The 20,833-nt window shown below is 36.0% G+C and overlaps 1 protein-coding gene across 1 annotated transcript; it reads left to right on the top strand.

Annotated features, from left to right (window-relative positions):
- Positions 1–5,831: 5,831 nt before the first annotated feature.
- Positions 5,832–20,625, top strand: LOC130012125 (1-phosphatidylinositol 4,5-bisphosphate phosphodiesterase epsilon-1-like). The gene is made up of 11 exons (XM_056099333.1): positions 5,832–5,923; positions 11,616–11,962; positions 12,616–12,720; positions 14,503–14,610; positions 15,789–15,905; positions 16,364–16,516; positions 16,960–17,077; positions 17,936–18,056; positions 18,526–18,704; positions 19,523–19,639; positions 20,468–20,625. The coding sequence occupies exons 1-11, from the start codon at positions 5,878–5,880 to the stop codon at positions 20,623–20,625; spliced, it is 1,569 nt and encodes a 522-aa protein (XP_055955308.1). The 5' UTR covers positions 5,832–5,877.
- Positions 20,626–20,833: the final 208 nt, after the last annotated feature.

Raw genomic sequence — 20,833 nt, 5'->3', positions numbered from 1 at the left:
CTTACACAGAAAAAAATCCTTACAGTTTGCGTAAGAGTAGGCAGAAATACTACTGTCCAGTCAAAATTTTCGTCATAGCACACTGCGTGGTGTATGTCATAGCAAACTGTGTGGTGTATGTCACAGCACACTGCATGGGGTATGTCACAGCACACTGCGTGGTGTATGTCACAGCACACTGTGGTGTATGTCACGGCACACTGTGTGGTGTATGTCATAGCACACAGCTTGGTGTATGTCATAGCACACAGCTTGACTTGGTGTATGTCTTGGTGCAAAAAAATAGAAATTAAACCCTATCTAAATTTCATTGGACTTTTCGTACTTTAATAATGTAATTTTTTTACTGACCTCTGTCAATGTTTGTTTAAACAGTGATTAATTCATGTGAATACAAAACAGGATGTGGTGGAGAAACCACTTAAAATACAAGTGACATCATTAATCAATGACAAATCTGTTACATGTGTAGCTTGAATATGAATGGCTGTAAGTCAAACAGCTCCTCTACAAACAATCAATATGATCAACTGTTATTGAGTATTAAACATACATTATGCAAGAGCTAAATCTGCCTATTTTGATCTTTCTTTAGGCCCGAAATGTTATCTAAATTATTAATTAGAAGTTTATTAACATGAATTGAAAAGACCTTAATCAACTCTTGATGCCATCTTATCCATCAGATTTTCACTGAATTTGAATCCGATCTGCTGCTCAACGCTCATTGATGATTAAATCCAAAAATGGATAATCGAAACTATGTTTTTTATCATACTGACTTTAGTAATGATGATCGAGGCTAGGTCTACAATTCATTCACTAATATCTTGGTTCAGAGTGGAGCAATCTGACTGAAATTTTCAGCATATTCCCTTTACATTATCTATTTTTAAACTATTATAGTGAGAACTGCCAGTTTTTTATCTAATCTTCCTTAAAACAGGAGCGTGGTGACCCATTATTTTGCATAAGGAACAAGATCCTGTCTGGTCCCCCCAAAAAAACAATATTTATATGTGTGTGTGATGGAGGGTCCTCCCTGTAATATTGAGCTGTGTGGAATATGCTAGATTCGATTTGTAGCATATCTGACCCACAGTATATGTTTAACACTGATAGAGAATTATGATTATGATTATAATCTTGAAAACCGCATTGAAACCGCAGAATTTTTTGCCATTTGCGAGCGTGCACAAAATCCCAAGGGGGCACAAAAACTCAAAACCATGACACAAAGCTCGTCATTGCGTCCCTCTCCCTTAGTCCCTGACTTGATACAAACTATGTCCTTTCAGGAATAACATAGAGATCAATTTTATTTCAATAATTCGCTTGTGTGTAGGGATCTTTAGCAGTGGGAGGGAAGTGGACAAAACCCATGAGGTTGGGGAAGTGACCCTACTCCTTGTCAAGTACGAAATCTTGGGATTGAAACCATACCGTTTGAGTAAAAGACCAATCTAATTAAAATACAGATCGAGGTTTCGTTTCGTTTTTTTATACTAACGATGGCCTACACTACATGAAAATCTGACCGATTGTAGTGGAAGGTCACATCAGAGGTCATACGAGTGGCTTTTGACCCTATGACATCAGACATTTGATTAACCAATCAGCATTGATGTTTCTAGTGGGTTACCCATAGTTCCGTGCACCTCATGCCAAAAACTTGTCGTAACAGACCGTTTCATTGCCGTATCCCTCACATCATCCAGAACGCGGGTTATATAACAACGATATTTTAAACTATAAAAAACTAAACAAAATAGAATCTCTGTTTTAATCAGATTGGTAAATGACAGACCTGATTTTTTTAACATTCTGATGATCTTAGAGCCCAACGTGTCACAATCATAGATACAAATATTGACTGGGATCGACTATCTTGATATTATTTTACACCAGGCCAAAGCAAAACGTAAACAGTGACATAATTTTTTTAATTCATATCTGTTACTTCCCCACTAAATCATAAATAATCACCCAAACTTGGCAGAAGATGTAAATTCAAATAAACTTAATTCTAGACCAAAACATCAACAAAAATGGTCATGATATAAGGAAAACACAAGAGAATTGCTGTAAATAAACGACAGAATTCCTGCAAATAAACGAACTATATTCGTGTATCATGACATCAGAGGAAATAATTACTAGTCTGAATCCAGATCTACATCAATTATCTTCTGTACCATGTGATTTCAAGTTAAACACATTGACATATGCTGCTATGTTCAACCCCTCATTACTGGTATTGGTAAATACCAGTTTGGAAGTCGCTCATCACCTTTGATATTTGCTTTGATGCTATTGTAATTAAATAAATGTGACATACTGTCTGGATTAATTTAACTCGGAGAGAAATGAAATGAAATTGGGTTTAACGTCCTACTGCTCTGCTCCGACTGGGCTAATGAAGACCGGCATATACGTCATACAGTGTGCTATGAGGGACATTTTGCCCGGGCAGCGGCACTATGACCTACTCTTATATCGAAGGGAATGAACTTTATTGTTTATATATCCACAAATGTGTCTTAGCTGCTTTGGTAAAACATTTTCCTGAAAGTCAAAAGTGCATGAGCTGTTATTTGTATCTAAAATGATGACTTTAATTAAATTTATTTGTTCGTAAGTGAAGCGAACGAACTTTACTATGTGCTACATATAACTTGTCTGCCTTAATTGTTTAATTCGAAACATTTCTCGAAAGTCAAAAACTCTTGATGTGGCTTGAACTGTTATCTGGGTATAGACAGTAAATTAAAGATTAGTAGCCTACAGTGAAAGTAGATAGCAATACACAGTTGCATTATTGTGAAATCATTGTTATTAATATAATATATAATAAAAGCATGTCATAATCAAGGATATCGTTGTCCGCTTATCTAATTCAGGAAGAAAAAAGTTTAAGGAGCTAAATCGCTAATATATGGGGCCAAGAAATTGACACAAATGGGTCGTAAGGCATATATAATAATGTAATATGAATGTATATAAACTGATTTACATTCAATCGTTTCTGTTTTTAATGTAATTTCTAATCAGTTATGTTTGGCGAAATACGCCAGAAATCTCAATCGAATGGTATTCACTAGCATCTGGTTATTCCAGTCTACACCGATAGTATTTATTGCGAATCCTCTACAGATAAGAACATGGCGTAACCGTTTGACATGACTTGTTACAAATGGCGCTTAAACGCTCTATGGTACACGATTCGTGTACCAATGGTAAAATGTTTATTTTGTCTTAAATAGAGAATATCAGACGCCTATCTTTTCCTGGTAAGGTCACAACATCAATGTTGATTTAAATTGACAAATAATTCATGTTTTCTATGTCCAAGGCTTTGTATAGAAAAAATAAATTTCATATTAAAAATGCCTTCCCATGTACAAATTGATTGATTTGATATTCTAGATTATTCTTGATGTGAATTGAGTATCAACTTTCTGTTGTAATTTTATGTATAAGCTTTGAAAAGACAGTGGTTTTATAGTAATTTATTATACTTTAGATAAGATTTTGAAATATATAAAACTACAAGATTTACGACTGATAAAAAAATTTAAGTGGAGAAACTGTTTAAATTCTTTAACCATGTGGATACTAAAAGTTTAATATTGTATTTGACACTCAGCTGCACGAAGAGAAGTGCTTCTTGGTTTTTGTGCTAGTCGAATGAAATAGACATATTTCTATTTGCGTAGTTATTAATATTTTGAAAAAGATATCAAATATTTTCTTTGTAGCGAATTGAACACTCCACAGCAATTTGAACACAGTAAGAATAAACAAGATTAATGAGGGAAGGAATACCTAAAGGGAATAAAATATTGTTCTTGATGAGTAGAGGTTTAAGGCCAAGTTTTTTTATAGACAAAATCTAATTCTTGAACGATGATGTGAAAAGTAGAGATATTGAAAAAGGTTCAAGGGGACATTGTTTGTGACATATTGTTAATAATGATATCGCAGGGAGACATTAGAGATTATGGTATGTAAGTCTGCCGTTTATTTGTATCTAGCAAAACAGATAATTTAATTACAAGACTGCAACGAATTAACTTCTTGCTAAAACTAAAAGTGGTAGATGGAAAAATCCGTGGAACAGTGTGGGTCAGCTTGGATTTCAATGATACTATAGGGAGCGATAACGAAGCCATCCGGTGAAAAAAATCCAGAAATAAAATCCCATAGAACAGATAATGGTTGACAGACATTAAGGATTTTGCTTGGCACTGCACAGTGTATTTGGAACAGCGGGACTCCAAAACATTCATAACGAGAAACACAAGTTATATATGGATATAACTACCGGTACTTCTCTGTTAATAACAACGTTTTGTTAAACATACATTTTCAAAACATGTCGAAAGGAATAGTATAGTATACATCGAGTGATTACTTCTCCGTTGAAACGTATAAATAACATTTTCAAAACTCGATTGATATCGATGAAAAAAATACACATAATTTCCAAATATTGATAAGGGAATATCTGATATACATCGAGTGACTACTTCTCTTACTTTATAACAATGTTTCTTAAAACATAGAAATCAGGTGATTAAAACATGTCATTGAAATGGATAAAAAAATAGTACACTTTATTTCCAAATATTGATAAGGGATTATCTGATATATGTTGAGTGACTACTTTTCTGTTACTTAACAACAATGTTTCTTAAAACATAGAAATCATGTGATTAAAACATGTCATTGAATTGGATAAAAAAAAAGGTACACTTAATTTCCAAATATTGATAAGGGATTATATGATATACGTCGAGTGACAGTGAAGGGTATTTGGAACGTAGAGAATCTATAAATAGATAAGTAGATAAAGATTCAACTTCTCGATGCTTTAGATAGAGATATTCATGTGTAGGAATCTATTTCATGGAACAGCTAGACTTCCTAACATAGATTCAAGTGGAGATTATTGGATTTACTAGGGGAATTTTATGTTAAATCAATGTTCATTGCTTAATAAGATTTTTATACTACAAGAATAAATTTGGAATATGGTGGCTCTAAAAAATATAGATTCAAGTGGAGATTATAGGATTTCATAAGGAAATTTTATAAATTTTATGTTAATTCAATGTTCATTGCTTAATAAGATTTTCATACTGCAGGAGTTAATTTGGAATATGGTGGCTCTGAAAAATAAAGATTCAAGTGGACGGATCTAAAATATAAATTGTTGAATAGGAGGGATCTTATGTTAATACATTGAGTGGAAGTTACCGTTTTGGACCACAGGGCCTAAAGGAGAGTTCTGTGATAGTTTTGTTCGGGATCAGGGAGTGTATAACAGAGCTCATAATAGAATAAAAAAAAAAAGGATAGTTTTGGAAAGTTTAATTAAGGCTGTTTGGTTTTTGTTCCATATAGGAACTTGAAAATTAATCTTTTACATTGGCATAATCTGTTTAAATATTGTTTGATTTGATTATGTCAGACAGCCGATAATGTCATACAGCTGATTTGAAAGGAGTATTTAAAGATTGAAAATAAATGAAAGTTTCATATCTTTTTGCTAAAGCAATTGGGATATTAATACAATAATAAAAATATCAATGAGAATTTCACGATTAATCCAGTTTATTACGAAAAGTTCGCGCATAATTCATAATAATGAAGAACTTTATAATTTAAGTAATGAAACAAAACGACAAAAAATAATTTGGAATTGTTAATCAATGCAAAAGACATTAGTTGATGGACGTCGATTTTTACACAAAGGTTGATCTGCGATAATGTTGAAAGACTAGTAACCAAGCAATAATGAAATAGTGAAATGATTTGACATTGATGGTTAGTGAATTAATAGATGAACTTTGTGTAAAAATAACTTTTTAAGAAATGTTGTTCAGTTATCAAACATTGGCAGCTAAAAAAGAAGAAGAGGGTAGGTTATATTCATTTTCTTTCGAGTTGTGTGAATAAAGTTAAGCATATTGTGGTCCATTTTGATCTTATGATGGAGCCACGATGGATAAGTGGGTAAGATGCTGGCTCGCTAGCCTGGAGGTTGCGTGTTCGATTGGCCGAGAAAGTTCATCGAGATTTTCCGACATTGTTTCCCCTTGTCAGTGGTGCAGGACAGAGGGCCTGACAAGACAGCTGTCTAGTCATTTGAATGGGATGAAAAACTGAGTTCCTGTGTACACATTGGCGTGCACATAAAAGATTCCTTGACAGTTGGAATTTGAAACAAGAGTAGGCCATAGTGCCACTGCCCGGGCAAAATTTTCCTCATAGCACACTGTTTAAAGCTTGATCTCGCTTTGACTCTGTATATCTTATCAAGCCCTTCACATAATACCCCGCATAATTTGGCACCAATTTCGATTGGGTACAAGCCCAGCTTGAAAGCCTGTAAGATTCCTTGATTATCGTGAATACCAAGCCTCGCGCTTTCCAGCTAAAATATCTACGTGTGATAATCGAATTGCAAAGTTCAAGGGTCGTTCAATGTCAAGGTTTCCGTGGAGGACGATATGTTTGATTTAAGTGTGTTTGTGTCACAACCTCTGATTGGACGCTGCAGTTCACTTGTCTTCGATAAAGGTAGATAACTTAGCTATATAAGTTCGGGAATTTCTGATGACTCTAGCAATGTCTTGCTAGATGTTGTAAAACTCGTGGTCATTGCTTCAGGAACATGGATTAATGTCTGCAAGAGGCTTTAACCAGTTTTATTCACTAAAATATATCAGGTACTGCCAGTACTGGATTTACCTACAGACTTGGCAGGCTATAAACATGAGTGCCTCAAGATAATATTTTTGACACTGTCATATAAGCCTTTCTTGTGTGTGTGTGTGAAATAGGTGTGGTTTAATGGTCGAGCACGAGACATCAAATAATGGTCTGCCAACATCAAAGGATGACGTCACATCTGTATTTTAACTTTAACTTTATTTAAAATACAGATGTGACGTCACCCTTTGATGTTGGCGTACCATTATTTCAAATAATCGTACGGGCAACTTGCCAATAGTACTTTATTCATACCAGTGAGATATTGGACTAGTGTGACGTAAAAGCTCGTGCGGAGTGTCAGTATTTTAAGATGTTTAATGGTCTCGAGCTTACGACATTGCGTAATATATTGTAAAAACATTCGGACCTACGGCCCTCATGTTGTTACAATATATTACTTAATGTCTCGCTCTCGACCATTAAACAATACTTAACGTCTGCTTCCACTGAAGTGATATCACAGACAATTATATGTTATATTTAAAAAATGAAAAATTTACAAAGTGATAAGCAAATAAATAGTGAAAGGATTGGTAAAAATATTTATATAGATGTACGTATAAGAAACTATCTGATTAAAACACAGATCTATATTTGGTTTTGTTTTTATACATTGGATGGAAATGAAATGAAATGAAATGGAGTTTAACGTCCTACTGTTCTGCTCCTAACCTGGGCTAATGAAGACGGGCATAGGCCATACAATGTGCTATGAGGGAAATTTTGCCCGGACAGTGGCACTACGGCCTACTCTTATATCGAATTCCAACTGTCAAGGGATCTTTTACGTGCACGCCAATGTGTACACGGGACCTCGGTTTTTCGTCCCATCCGAACAACTAGACAGCTTTCCTTGTCAGCCCCTCCGTCCTGCATCACTGACAAGAGAGAACCACGCCGGAAAATCTGGATGAACTTTCTCGGCCAATGCAGGGATCGAACACCCGACCTCCAGGCTAGCGAGGTAACGTCTTACCCACTTAGCCTACACTACATGAAGATCTGCCCGGTTGTAGTGGAAGGTCGCGTTAGAGGTCATACGAACAGCTTTTGACCCTATGACGTCAGACATTGATTAATCCATCAGCGTTGACATTTCTAGTGGTTTTCCCACAGTTCCGTGCATCGCACGCAAAGAACACGCCGTAACAGACTGTTTCATGGGGTAATCCCTCACTTCAACCAGAACGCGATTAATACAACAACTCTTCCAGATCCTAGTGTTGTGAACTATAAAAAATGAAATGAATTAGGATTTGTGTTTTGATCAGATTGATATAAGAAATTAAGCCTTTCTTACACGCACTGTAGTGCTAAACATCTGTCATCCTCCTCCACTTTGCTCAATTGTATTTAGATATGCTTTCATCTTTCTCTCGTCTTTAGGTTGGGGGTGTGGCCTTATAAGAGGATTAGCCTATGGCGTCTCTTCAGTTGCTCCTTTAATGCGATCTCCCGAGATTTTCAACATGGTTTCCCGGTTGACAGAGATAATAATAATAAGATGGATTAGAGAATGATCTGGTTCCGTTGGAGATGAGATTTTATTTTATTTTATAATAGAAGACTTAAGATAATATATTAGATCACGTTCAAATAAACCGAAGACCTTCAATTAATCAATGTGAACGTCTATATATGGGCGTGGGTGTCTGTCATGGATTTATCATTTGGCAAATTCCCAACTCGTATGTATTTACATTTCAAGCGAGAAATTGGCATTATAGATTAAAATTCTCATTTTTCGTCTCTTTTTACGCCCTTTCTATACCTGGAGAGCCATAAAATTCGTCTCGGGCCTTTTGCCAGAAATTTTAGGACGGTATTTGGTTAGATTTTATGCTATTTATAAATTTTGTTTGCATTCGATCCAAGTTGTAGGAAAATCAATATTTGTTATGAATGAAAGTCATTTTTATAGATCTTACAGCGGGTTGATGTTTAAAACTAAACATAGAGTAGCCACAATCAGAGAGCCCGTAAAACTTGATTTGGCTATTTGGCTCCATATTTGTTATGAATGAGTGTAATTTTTATAGATCTTATAGCGGGTCGATGTTTTAAACTAAACGTAGATTGGCAACAATCAGAGAGTCTGTAAAACTATATAACTTTATTTGGCCATTTGGCTACAGTCCAATGAGTCAATTAGGGATTTTGCTTTGTATTGCACAGTGTACTTGGGACAGCGAGACTCAAGTAGAAAAATGGACTCTTAAAACTGATGATCGTCAGTTGTAGTTTTCGGGCCATGTCTACTTTTCTACCACTTAATCAACACTATAAGTACTCAGATTGATAAATTAATATTTAAATCCCCCAACTGTGTAGTTTTCATTTCCTAATTACCACATTGTTTCAATCACCTGATTGTGTTGTTTCGTTACCACATTGTTTCAATCCGCTGATTGTATTGTTTCATTACCACATTGTTTCAATCTGCTGATTGTGTTGTTTAATTACCACATTGTTTCAATCCCCTGATTGTGTTGTTTCATTACCACATTGTTTCAATCCGCTGATTGTATTGTTTCATTACCACATTGTTTCAATCTGCTGATTGTGTTGTTTAATTACCACATTGTTTCAATCCCCTGATTGTGTTGTTTCATTACCACATTGTTTCAATCTGCTGATTGTGTTGTTTCATTACCACATTGTGTTGATTCTTTACCACATTGTTCCAATCCGCTGATTGTGTTTTTTCATTACCCTGATTGCGTTGTTTCGTTACCACATTATTTCGTTACCACATTGTTTCAATCCCCTGATTGTGTTGTTTAATTACCACATTGTTTCAATCCCCTGATTGTGTTGTTTTGTTACCACATTGTTTCAATGCCCTGATTGTGTTATATTGCCACATTGTTTCAATCCCCTGATTATGTTTCATTCATTACCCCATTGTTTCAATCCCCCAAATGTTTTGAATGTCCTCCTACCCATTCGCCACCTTATCAATTTTCCTATCGACTTACTGCATTAACATTCCAATATTATTTCCAGTGTCTGATCAAGACACTAGAAAATCAATAATTTGTTATGAATGAAAATGTTATGTCTGTGGATTACTGGAAACCAGAAACTTATTTTATTATTTATGATGAGTGTTTTCTCATAAAGTGTGAGAAAAATAAGCCTGCTCATATTCCAACTGTTGGCGATCGATATTCTTGATTTGGAGGAAAGTGTAATATTATGTAATAAATGGTGAAAAGCTGAATGTTTTGTGTCTATAGAAACATGGGCGGGGGTTGGATGACCGAATGGTTAGTGCATGTACGTTGTATCATTAGGACTGTCATTGAGTCAGCTGGTGTGGTTTTAGTTCCCCAGTTGTACATGACAAGGCGTGGGGTCGCCTGTCCAACCCCGTTGGTTTTCTGCAGGTCCTCCAGTTTCCTCCCACTGCTAAAGACCCCTACGCGCAAGTGAATTATTGAAATAAAATTAAACCATACGTTAATCCTTAAATGACCTAGTTCATCCTTAAATGACCTAGTTCGTGTCAAGTAGATATTAAACCCTCTCTCTCTCTCTCTCTCTCTCATTGGCGTGCACGTAAAAGATCCCTTGGCAGTTGGAATTCGATATAAGAGTAGGCCGTAGCACCGCTGCCCGGGCAAAATTTCCCTCATAGCACACTGTATGGCGTATGCCCGTCTTCAATTAGCCCAGGTTAGGTGCAGAAGCGTAGGATGTTAAACAACATTTCATTTCATTTCTCTCTCTCTCTCTCTCTCTCTCATCACTAGGGGGAAAGAATTTAGTGAATGAATTCAAATTAGAAAAATATTCACCTCAGAAGATGTTGTATTCCTGCAGACAAATTCTCCGCCATGGTGGAAAATACTCCCAAGCCCTCAAAGAGCACTGTGCACTTCCCTAACAGTTTTGCCGGCTGTCCTTTAAGAGTATTTTGGCAATATATCTTTTCAAACCATCAGTTCTTATTATATACACAAATATACAATACTAGACCAATACTAAATTATACACTAATATTCAAATATACACTACTATACAAATATAGACTAATATACACAAATATACAAAACTACAAATATACACTACTATACAATACTACAAATATACACTAATATACAACACTAACATCCAGTATTACAAATACTAAATTATACACTAATATACAATACTTCAAATATATAATAATATACAACACTACAAATATATAAATATACAATAATATACAATAATATATACAATACTTCAAATATACACTAATATACAATACTTCAAATATACACTAATATACAATACTACAAATACTAAATATACACTACTATACAAATATACGCTACTATCCAAATACACACTACTATACAAATATACACTAACATACTATACTACAAATATACACAAATATACATTAATATACACTAATATACACTAATATACAATATTACAAATGCCTAAATACCTAATTATATTATCCTTGCCTATCTATGTTATTGTTTGCCTTAATCTAATAATCTTGTTCACCTGGTAAGAGCCATTGTTGTGAATGAAATAATTTTGATATAATACATGGTGGTGACACTAGGATTTTCCTTGTGAAATGCAGGATTTAGATTATGTTTTAAATCTACAGAAATTATTAAAAATAGAACAATTTGTTGGGTTTTTTTTTTAAATTAATCGCAATCTACAGAGTTATAACCCTTCAAAAACGGTTTGATACTGCTCTTTGGGAGCTTGGATCCTATAATCGTTCTTCAGCTACAGACCTGTCACTTATTGAGTCTATGTCCATATCAATATTGTGCATAAAGTCCTTACACAAAACAAATAAATTAATTTACTTTTTTTTTCAGATGTCATCACAAGAAATAATGGTCTTGATCTCACCGGTCCTGAAAACTTGGAACGGCACAAAATCTGTGATGCCATTGCCGTTGCAAGCATCATGTCGAACTGTGCTGGTGTGGAATCGTCATCTTCACAGAACAGGTGTATGGGATGGCGAGAGTTTAAAGAATTCATCTACGATTACCAGGAGGAAGAATTGGATGATAATGAAATTATCGAACTTATCCAGCGACACGAACCGGATTTGACATTACGAGATCGATGTTGCCTATCGTTTGAAGGGTTTTCCAGATATCTGATGGATAAAGATAACTTTGCTAACATTCCTGAAAAGACTCGCCATTCAGATGAGGTGAGTTCAGTTTGGTCTGTAAAAATGAAATGGGGCTTAACGTCCTACTGTTCATATTCTGCCTTTCAGGGGTTCATTGAAGGGCACACAAATGTGTTCACAGGATCCTTAGTTTACCGTCCCATCCAAATGACTAGACACTCTTCCTGGCCAGGCCTTCAGTCCTGTACCAAAGACACAGAGTAACCATGCTGGAAAATCCTGGGGAACTTTCACGGTCAAAGCACTTAAAAGATCCCTAGTTTGTGTCGAGTGGACGTTAGGAGAGATCTGATATAGATATTGAGAGGATGAATGGTCTAATGTATGTTTTATCGGGATCATAAGATCTGTTATTTATGCAATTCTTGGCTTCGGATCTCCTGTTGGATCATGTGTGTTATTACCAGATACTCCAGCTTGCTCCGATTTCTAATATCACTGGGCGATCTATTTTGAAAGGGTATAATGCTTCTTACAGGACAGTATAAGTGATCCAGAAATGAGACTTTTATTCAGGTGTAGGTTGCCAGACAATGAAAGACACACCTAACTGTAATGTAACCTAAATGAAAATTTCTACTTTTAGAATTCGAGAATTGTTTTAACTATTTTTATAATTTTATAATTCCAGAATTTTTTTAACTATGATTTTTATAATTTTTCTCTTTTAGGACATGGATCATCCGATGTCCCATTATTATATAGCAGCCTCCCATAATACTTACCTCACTGGACATCAACTGAAAGGTGAATCATCTGTAGAATTATATAGTCAGGTATGTACCAGTCTCTTTCTGCTGTGTCACATATGTACCAGTCTCTTTATATATGGTTAAGTATGTACCAATACCTTTGTTTATAGTCACGCATGTACCAGTCTCTTTGTATCTATACTAATATTTGTGACTGTCGTTTGTCTGTCTGTCTGTCTGTCTGTCTGTCTGTCTGTCTGTTCGGGGTTGGCGGCTACACTAGGTCTGCCCCAAGTCTGAAATTTGGGGTAAAGGGGTAGCTCGGACCGGGGAGTAACATGTGCCAGGTGGCGTTAGTCTACCACTTCCTGTTTCGGAGTTATGACCCCCCGAACGAAGCCGGTCTGTTCGGGGGTTGGCGGCTACACTAGGTCTGCCCCGAGTCTGAAATTTGGGGTATAGGGGTAGCTCGGACCGGGGAGTAACATAGGCCAGGTGGCGTTAGTCTAGCACTTCCGGTTTCGGAGTTATGACCCCCGAGCGAAGTCTGTCTGTTCGGGGTTGGTGGCTACACTAGGTCTGCCCCGAGTCTGAAATTGGGGTATAGGGGTAGCTCGGACCGGGGAGTAACATAGGCCAGGTGGCGTTAGTCTACCACTTCCGGTTTCGGAGTTGTGACCCCCGAGCGAAGTCTGTCTGTTCGGGGTTGGCGGCTACACTAGGTCTGCCCCGAGTCTGAAATTTGGGGTATAGGGGTAGCTCGGACCGGGGAGTAACATAAGCCAGGTGGCATTAGTCTACCACTTCCGGTTTCGGAGTTATGACCCCCGAGCGAAGTCTGTCTGTTCGGGGTTGGCGGCTACACTAGGTCTGCCCCAAGTCTGAAATTTGGGGTATAGGGGTAGCTCGGACCGGGGAGTAACATAGGTCAGGTGGTGTTAGTCTACCACTTCCGGTTTCGGAGTTATGACCCCCGAGCGAAGCCGGTCTGTTCGTGGTTGGCAGCTACACTAGGTCTACCCCGAGTCTGAAATTTGGGGTATAGGGGTAGCTCGGACCGGGGAGTAACATAGGCTAGGTGGCGTTAGTCTACCACTTCCGGTTTCGGAGTTATGACCCCCAAGCGAAGCCGAGTATCCTGCTATTATAGTCATATGTACCAGTCTCTTTGTACAAGTTTTTACCTACATGTACCAGTACTCTTATTTCTATAGTATGAATCAGAGCTATCGCTGCAAAGTGGGGGGTTGGATGGCTGAATGGTTAGCATTGGTGCGCTGTATCATAAAGTCTGTCATTGAGTCAACTGGCATGGTTTCGAATCCCCGGTTATATGTGACAAGGAGTTGGGTCGCCTGTCCAACCTCGTGGGTTTTCTCTGGGTCCTCCAGTTTCCTCCCACTATTAAATATCCCTACGCGCAAGCGAATTATTGAAATAAAATTAAACCATATGTTAGTCAAGAAATGACCTAGTTTGTGTCGGGTGAACGTTAAACCCCATTTCCTTCTCTCTGGCTGCAAAGTTTTCGTGCAGTTTGTTCATTTCAAACAATGAAGAATATGACATTACTCATTTTATAAATTAATTTTAACATGTTTTGCCATAGAAAAGAAGTAGGAGATTTAATTATTTTATTAGGGGGGGATCCAGGTTTTGGAAAGACATTGTTAGTGAGTCATATGTTTGGTATGCAAGCTACTGCAGTACTGGTTGCACGCGCACCTCTGCTCTAGGAAATAGATTTTACACTGAATTTTTCCTCCTGCAGCAAAATACATTACTCATCTCTCTAGCCAGTAGTTCATAGAAAATATAATTTTATTTGATGTATGGAATATGTCATTTTGTTTAAATGTTTTATAGGTTTTACAAACTGGTTGTCGATGTGTAGAATTAGATTGTTGGGATGGTGATGATGGATCTCCTATTATATATCATGGTCATACCTTAACTACAAAAATATCTTTAAAGGTACGTCTCCCCTTCAATAACAATAATATCTTTAAAGGTAGTAACAAAAATATCTTTAAAGGTACGTCTTCTCTTCAATATCAACAATACCTTTAAAGGTAGTAACAAAAATATCTTTAAAGGTAGTAACAAAAATATCTTTAAAGGTACATCTTCCCTTCAATAACAATAATATCTTTAAAGGTAGTAACAAAAATATCTTTAAAGGTACGTTTTCCGTTCAATAACAATAATATCTTGAAAGGTAGTAAAAGTATCTATAAAAGTATGTCCTGTCTTCAATAATAGAAATATCTTCAAGGTTATGTATGTCTTGCCTTCAGTAACAAAAATATCTTTAAAGGTATGTCTTACCACCAATAACAAAAATTAAAAAAAAATAATAGTTTGCAATTTTTTACTTAAATTTAAAAGAATAATTTGCAATTCATCAGTTACTTGAATACAAAAAAAAACAACTGGTTACTTAAATTTAAAAAAAAAAAATGGTTTGCAATTATTAACTTTAGTAAAAAAAAAAAGGGTTTGTAATCGGTTACTTAAATGCCAATGTGTGAAATCTGTAACATTCCCTTAAACACTTTGTCTGCAATCAATGATATAATATATCAGGATTTATTATATCAATTTGTGTTTTATTTTTTTTTATTCTGTCCTGTAATAATCTCCTATATTATACATGTCAAATGACATATTGCCATTAATGATACTTGATATTTATAAAAGTTTCGAGAGGTTTAGTTAAAGCGGCAAGCCATAATAATTTGTTGCTGTTAATCAGACATGTTTAACCCTTTTGTACCTGTAGTCATTCGTATGGGACAAGGTCCTTTGTGCACATTGGCAATCATGTAAAAAAAACCTTGACAGTTGAAATTTAAGGTAATAGCTAGATCTTAGTGCCGCTGTTCAGGTATAATTTACCTCATAACAAACTTTATGCCGTGTCCCCTTCTTCATTAGCCCAGTTGGTGTAGAGCAGTAGGATGTTAAACCCCATTGTATTAACTGCATGGATTTCCTGAGAAATGTAGAAAAGTGGTGCTCTGTAGTACCTTTTGGAAACTCCCAATAACTACCGTACTGCCCCCGTCCCTCCAGAATGCATCATGAAACCAGTATGCCGTTTGAAGCGCTAGAGGAATTTTGTTAATATATTATATGTAAATATTTTTCAGAGTGTATGTGATGCCATCAATCGTAGTGCATTTTTAACTTCACCATATCCAGTTATATTATCTATAGAAAATCATTGTTCAATTCCACAACAACAAAAAATGGCTCAAATATTTCTGGTGAGTAAAACGTTAGACAAACCATACCTAAGATTATTATCTCAGTCGCAACAGATGTAAGTGATGATTGAGTGTACCACCAGCAGTTTGTAGGGTTACGTATATAACTAACCTCATGAATTTTCATCCGGTTTCCTTCCAAAGCTAATGACCCCTAATCACCACCAGATTATTGAAATACTTTAATAAAGATATCAAGTATTTTGTGTTTAGGGGACATTTAAAATCTCTCTGTCTCTGTCTCTCCCTGCTCTCTCTTCCATCTTCATTAGCCCAGTCGGAGCAGAACAGTAGGAGCTTAAACCCCATTCCATTTCATCTCTCTCTCTCTCTCTCTCTCTCTCTCTCTCTCTCTCCCCCCCCCCCACAGATTATCCCGATTGTAAACTGTAGATAACTTTGTTTCCAATGAGTTATTAATTTGCTCTATATTTTGCGTTTTGTTTATATATTTTCAGAGTGTATTTGGAGATAAATTAGTAACAAAGTATTTATTCGACTCGGATTATTCTGATGATCCACAACTGCCGTCACCAAATCAACTCAAATATAAAATATTAATAAAAAATAAAAAATTACGTGATAATGATAATCCTACTGTTGTGAAAAAGGTGAGAATATTTTACCTGTAAATTACATTTTTAATTTCTTTCAAGTACACCGAGGTGGCTCAGTTAGTAAAGGCGCTGGCTTACTAATCTGGCGCTCCCAGGGTCGATCCATCCCAGTGTTGACTGAGAAAGTAGCTTTGGATTTTTCAACCTGGGGCAGGATGAAGGTCTGAAACGGAGCTCCATCCTGTGACATTCAATAACAATTCTGTTAATTCAGTATGTCTTAGTCTTACATGGGAGATAGAATTGAACCATATGTTAGTCCCGACATGACCTGTTTGTGTCAAGTGGATGTTAAACCCAATTCTCTCTCTCTCTCTCTCTCTCTCTCTCTCTCTCTCTCTCTCTCTCTATATATATATATATATATCAAGCAATACGAATTATAACAAAGCTCAGCTGCGTCACATAACTAAAGTTTCAGTTTGATATTTTTAAAGGCTCAAACACAATCTAAGACATCAAGTTCTACTGGTACAAATTACTCTGAGACGACATCAGTTAATGATTTCGATGATGAAGATGATGAGGATGAAGATGAAGAAGAAATGGCAGATGGTAAGTCACGTGGGGGCCTGTTTCACGAAAGATTAACTAAGATAAAATCCAAATTTTAGTAATTTGATTGGATAATATTAGATTGATTTTAGTGCTTAGCCAATCAAAATTGAAGTATCTACTAAAATTTGGATTTTATCTTTAGTTAAGATTTCGTGAAACAGGGCCCAGACTTCATGAACAGAATATGGGTTTGAGATGTACCCGTAGTATTTTTAAAGTCGGATACCCTTAATGACAAATACTTTTCAGTGTTTGTTTACCATTATGTTCTTCTGCTGTTCTTAAACAAACATTATGCAAGAGCTAAATCTGCCTATTGCAGGTCTTTCTTTAGGCCTGAAATGTTTTCTAAATTATTAATTAGACATTACTTAACTTATCCAGGCCATAATCAACTCTCGATGGCATCGGATTTCTCCGATATTAAATAGATTAGAACAGTTCAGTCATATTTTAATTTAAACTAAAAATGGAGGAGCGAGACTTAGCTTCGAACAACCAGTATGGTGATTGAAATTATTGCACATGTCTTGCCAAACATTCAAAGGCTAATGAAATTTTCAAATTATTCATTTTACATTATCTATTTTCGAACTATTATAGAAAGAATGGCTAGCTCTTTATCTAAATCTTACATAATCTATCTTTAAGATAATAACTTGGTTACCATTCAGGTCTGAGAACACTGTTGTAAATGATCCTGGACTGTATACCAGAGTTCACTTGTGGGTGAAATTTCCCTAGCCTCATAGTAGCTGTAGTCCAGGGCCAGGGACCTTCAAAGTATTAATCTGACTCAGAATGTCTGTGTTCACTGGTCTTTAAATCAGATTAACAGACTTTTTCTTATTTCAGCAGCAAAAGATTTACGACGTTCTGTTGACAGTCAAGATTCTCCAACTCCTGATCCAGATGATAAAAACAAGAATCAACTGAGGTCAAGGACAGATTCTTTTGGAGATATTTCTGGGCCAAGGTATTTATTAGATTTAAGAACCTTTTATTTAGACGGGTTGGGATGCGTGCTGTATCATACGGTCTGTCATTGATTCAACTGGCATGGTTTCGATTCCCCGGTTGTACATGACAAGAAGTAGGGTTGCCTGTCCAACCTCTTTGGTTTTCTCCGGTTTCCTCCCACTGCTAAAGACACCTAAGTGCAAGTGAATTATTGAAATAAAATTGAACCATGTGTTAGTCCCGAAATGACCTAATTTTTGTCGAGTGGACATTAAACCCCATTTCTCTCTCTCTCTCTCTCTCTCTCTCTCTCTCTCTCTCTCTCTCTTGTTATTTAGACAGTGTGTTCAGATTATTATTATTAATTATATCTGCTGGACAAGAGAATATTAGTTATTATTGATATGTACCGAATGGTAATTGAGTGAAATGTATAAGAATACATGTGAGATTTAAAAACATTTTGATGATTATTTTATTTCCAGACAGCCATCTGGATCCTTTAGTGATAAGAATCGACCCAAGAGTCATCCTGAACTTGATTGGCATTTTGATGAAGATTATGACCTGAAAGTTCCCCCGAAATCCAAACCCAAGAAAACAAGTCAGATTGCTAAAGAATTGTCTGATTTAGTTATCTACACTCAAGCTGTTAAATTCCGAGGTTTGTTACAAATGCAAATTATTCATCATTTGTTTTGGAAAAATACAAATGAAGAGTCTAGGGGAAGAATGATCTAAGTCACATTTTTGTCTTTTCGCATAAAAGGCAAAACAGACTTTTGGACAAGAATGCTTGACGTGAACAAAACGAGTGGGTTTAGTTACAACTTCAAAATGGTGTTTAATACGAATCATAATTACCAGTACAACAACTGATTTCCACTTTTCAGTCAAATTAAGGTCAAATAATATGATGGATTTGTATTTGTCCGGGAGGCCATTTCAGAAGGGCCTTGGTTTGATGTGACTCCGATCGTTTTTACCTGAAATTGATTGTGCCACAGAAAGCTTATACAATTTGCTACCAGATGGCGCCATTAACTGGGGTTCGTTGAAAAAGTGACTTAGATCGTTCTTCCCCGGTGTTCTTCAAATATTATTCTTCATTTGTTTTAGAGAGATATTCAAAAATTAAAAAACAAGAATTCTGAATATATCTTTCATTCAAACTAAGTTAAAGATATGTATATTACTTTGACATTACATCATTTATTTTTTTCTGATCTTCTGAAATAATTTATTGTATTATTTGCTATGGATCAAAAATAAGACTTGATTTTTTTTTGTGGGTAGACAATATGTCTTCATTCCAATTTTGAAGTTCAAAATCTAATACCTTGGTTCAGAGTGGAGCAATTCGACTGAAATTTTCAGCATTTTCAATTTACGTTATCTATTTTTTAACTATTATAGCGAGAACTGTCAACTCTTTAACTCATTTCCCATAATGTATCTTTAATTACGTTATTCATATTTCAGGGTTAAGTTTAAGTCCGAATACGTCATTAAAACAGAAGAAAGCACCAACTAGAAAAAGTATATTGGTGACGAGTCTAGGAAACAGTCCAAGTACAGCCACTTTATTAGCTGCTGCCGGTAACTATATTGGTCTATTCTTGGGAGATACTCGATTGAACGTTCCAGGATGAAATTCTCTCAATCCCCAAAAAATAGTGACAATCGAGTAAAAAGGGTGATTTTGTGCTACAATGTATGTGCCAACTGCAAAAAATAATATCTCGGCCAACCATAACAGCTGAAACATATTCGTTGTGTTTAATTACGTCATGATCCTACTCATACCACTTCAGTTGTTAGGACTGACATAACAGAACTGTGACACAACTTAATTCCTGAACTTAAAATCGAGAAATCCCTTAATTTACCCCAAGGGGAGATAATAACAAGGGATGACTACTACAAGATTAGAGCATTAAGCATGTATGGTGACAGATCACAGGGGGTGGGATGGCCGAATGGGTAGTGCATGCGCGTTGTATCATAAGGTCAGTCAATGAGTCAGCTGGCGTGGTTTCAATTTCCCAGTTGTATGTGACAAGGAGTAGGGTCGCCTGTCCAACCTCGTGGGTTTTTCTCCGGGTCCTTCAGTTTCCTCCCACTACTAAAGACCCCTACGTGCAAGCAAATTATTGAAATAAAATTGAACCTTATGTTTGTTCCGAATTGACCTCTCTCTCGCTACAGATCACCAGTGAATTTTCCATTGACTATAATGTTCATTCTTGTCTCTTTGGCCAGTTCAATTCTAAATAAAACATCGTCACAAGACTCTGAAGAATTAAGATTAAACTAGTGAGAACTGCCAGCTCTTTATCCAATCTCCCATAATGTATCTTTAATTAATTCATAATGATAAATTACTGAATCAGATTTTTATCATAATTGTTATATTTTTTTTATCAGGTGAAAAGATGGAAGTAACTGCCTCAGGTTCCGTGTTGAAGAGTAAAAAATACGAGGGAGTTCCGTCATGTTTTCTTGTGTCATCATTAAATGAAAACAAAGCCAAGTCACTCTGTCGCAGAAATCCTCTTGGGGTTGTTAAATATCCTTTTATATGATTACAAATTCAACTGAAACGTAACATGTCCGAGACTCTTAAAAATGTGTAGTTATAATCCTTATAATTCAGACACATAGAAGTAGATTTCACAAATTAACAACACTTATATGGATATACTACTTCTGAATTTATTAACATGCTACATTTCAATACACATACAGATATCGTTATTTGCTTGATAATGATACCTGTATGTGTATCGAAAC

This window comes from Patella vulgata, chromosome 3 (genome assembly GCF_932274485.2).
Source record: "Patella vulgata chromosome 3, xgPatVulg1.2, whole genome shotgun sequence".
Classification (NCBI taxonomy): domain Eukaryota; kingdom Metazoa; phylum Mollusca; class Gastropoda; family Patellidae; genus Patella; species Patella vulgata.
The sequence above is the reverse complement of the archived record's forward strand: the minus strand, read 5'-3'. Positions and strand labels throughout refer to the sequence as shown.

What these genes read in the sequence shown, in the direction of transcription:
- LOC130012125 (XM_056099333.1), top strand. Translation starts at nt 5,878, where the DNA reads ATGTTGTTCAGTTATCAAACATTGGCAGCTAAAAAAGAAGAAGAGG. An exon ending in ATCCTACTGTTGTGAAAAAG is followed by an intron (nt 16,517 to 16,959) that starts GTGAGAATATTT and finishes ATATTTTTAAAG; the next exon opens with GCTCAAACACAATCTAAGAC. An exon ending in TGAAGAAGAAATGGCAGATG is followed by an intron (nt 17,078 to 17,935) that starts GTAAGTCACGTG and finishes TTCTTATTTCAG; the next exon opens with CAGCAAAAGATTTACGACGT.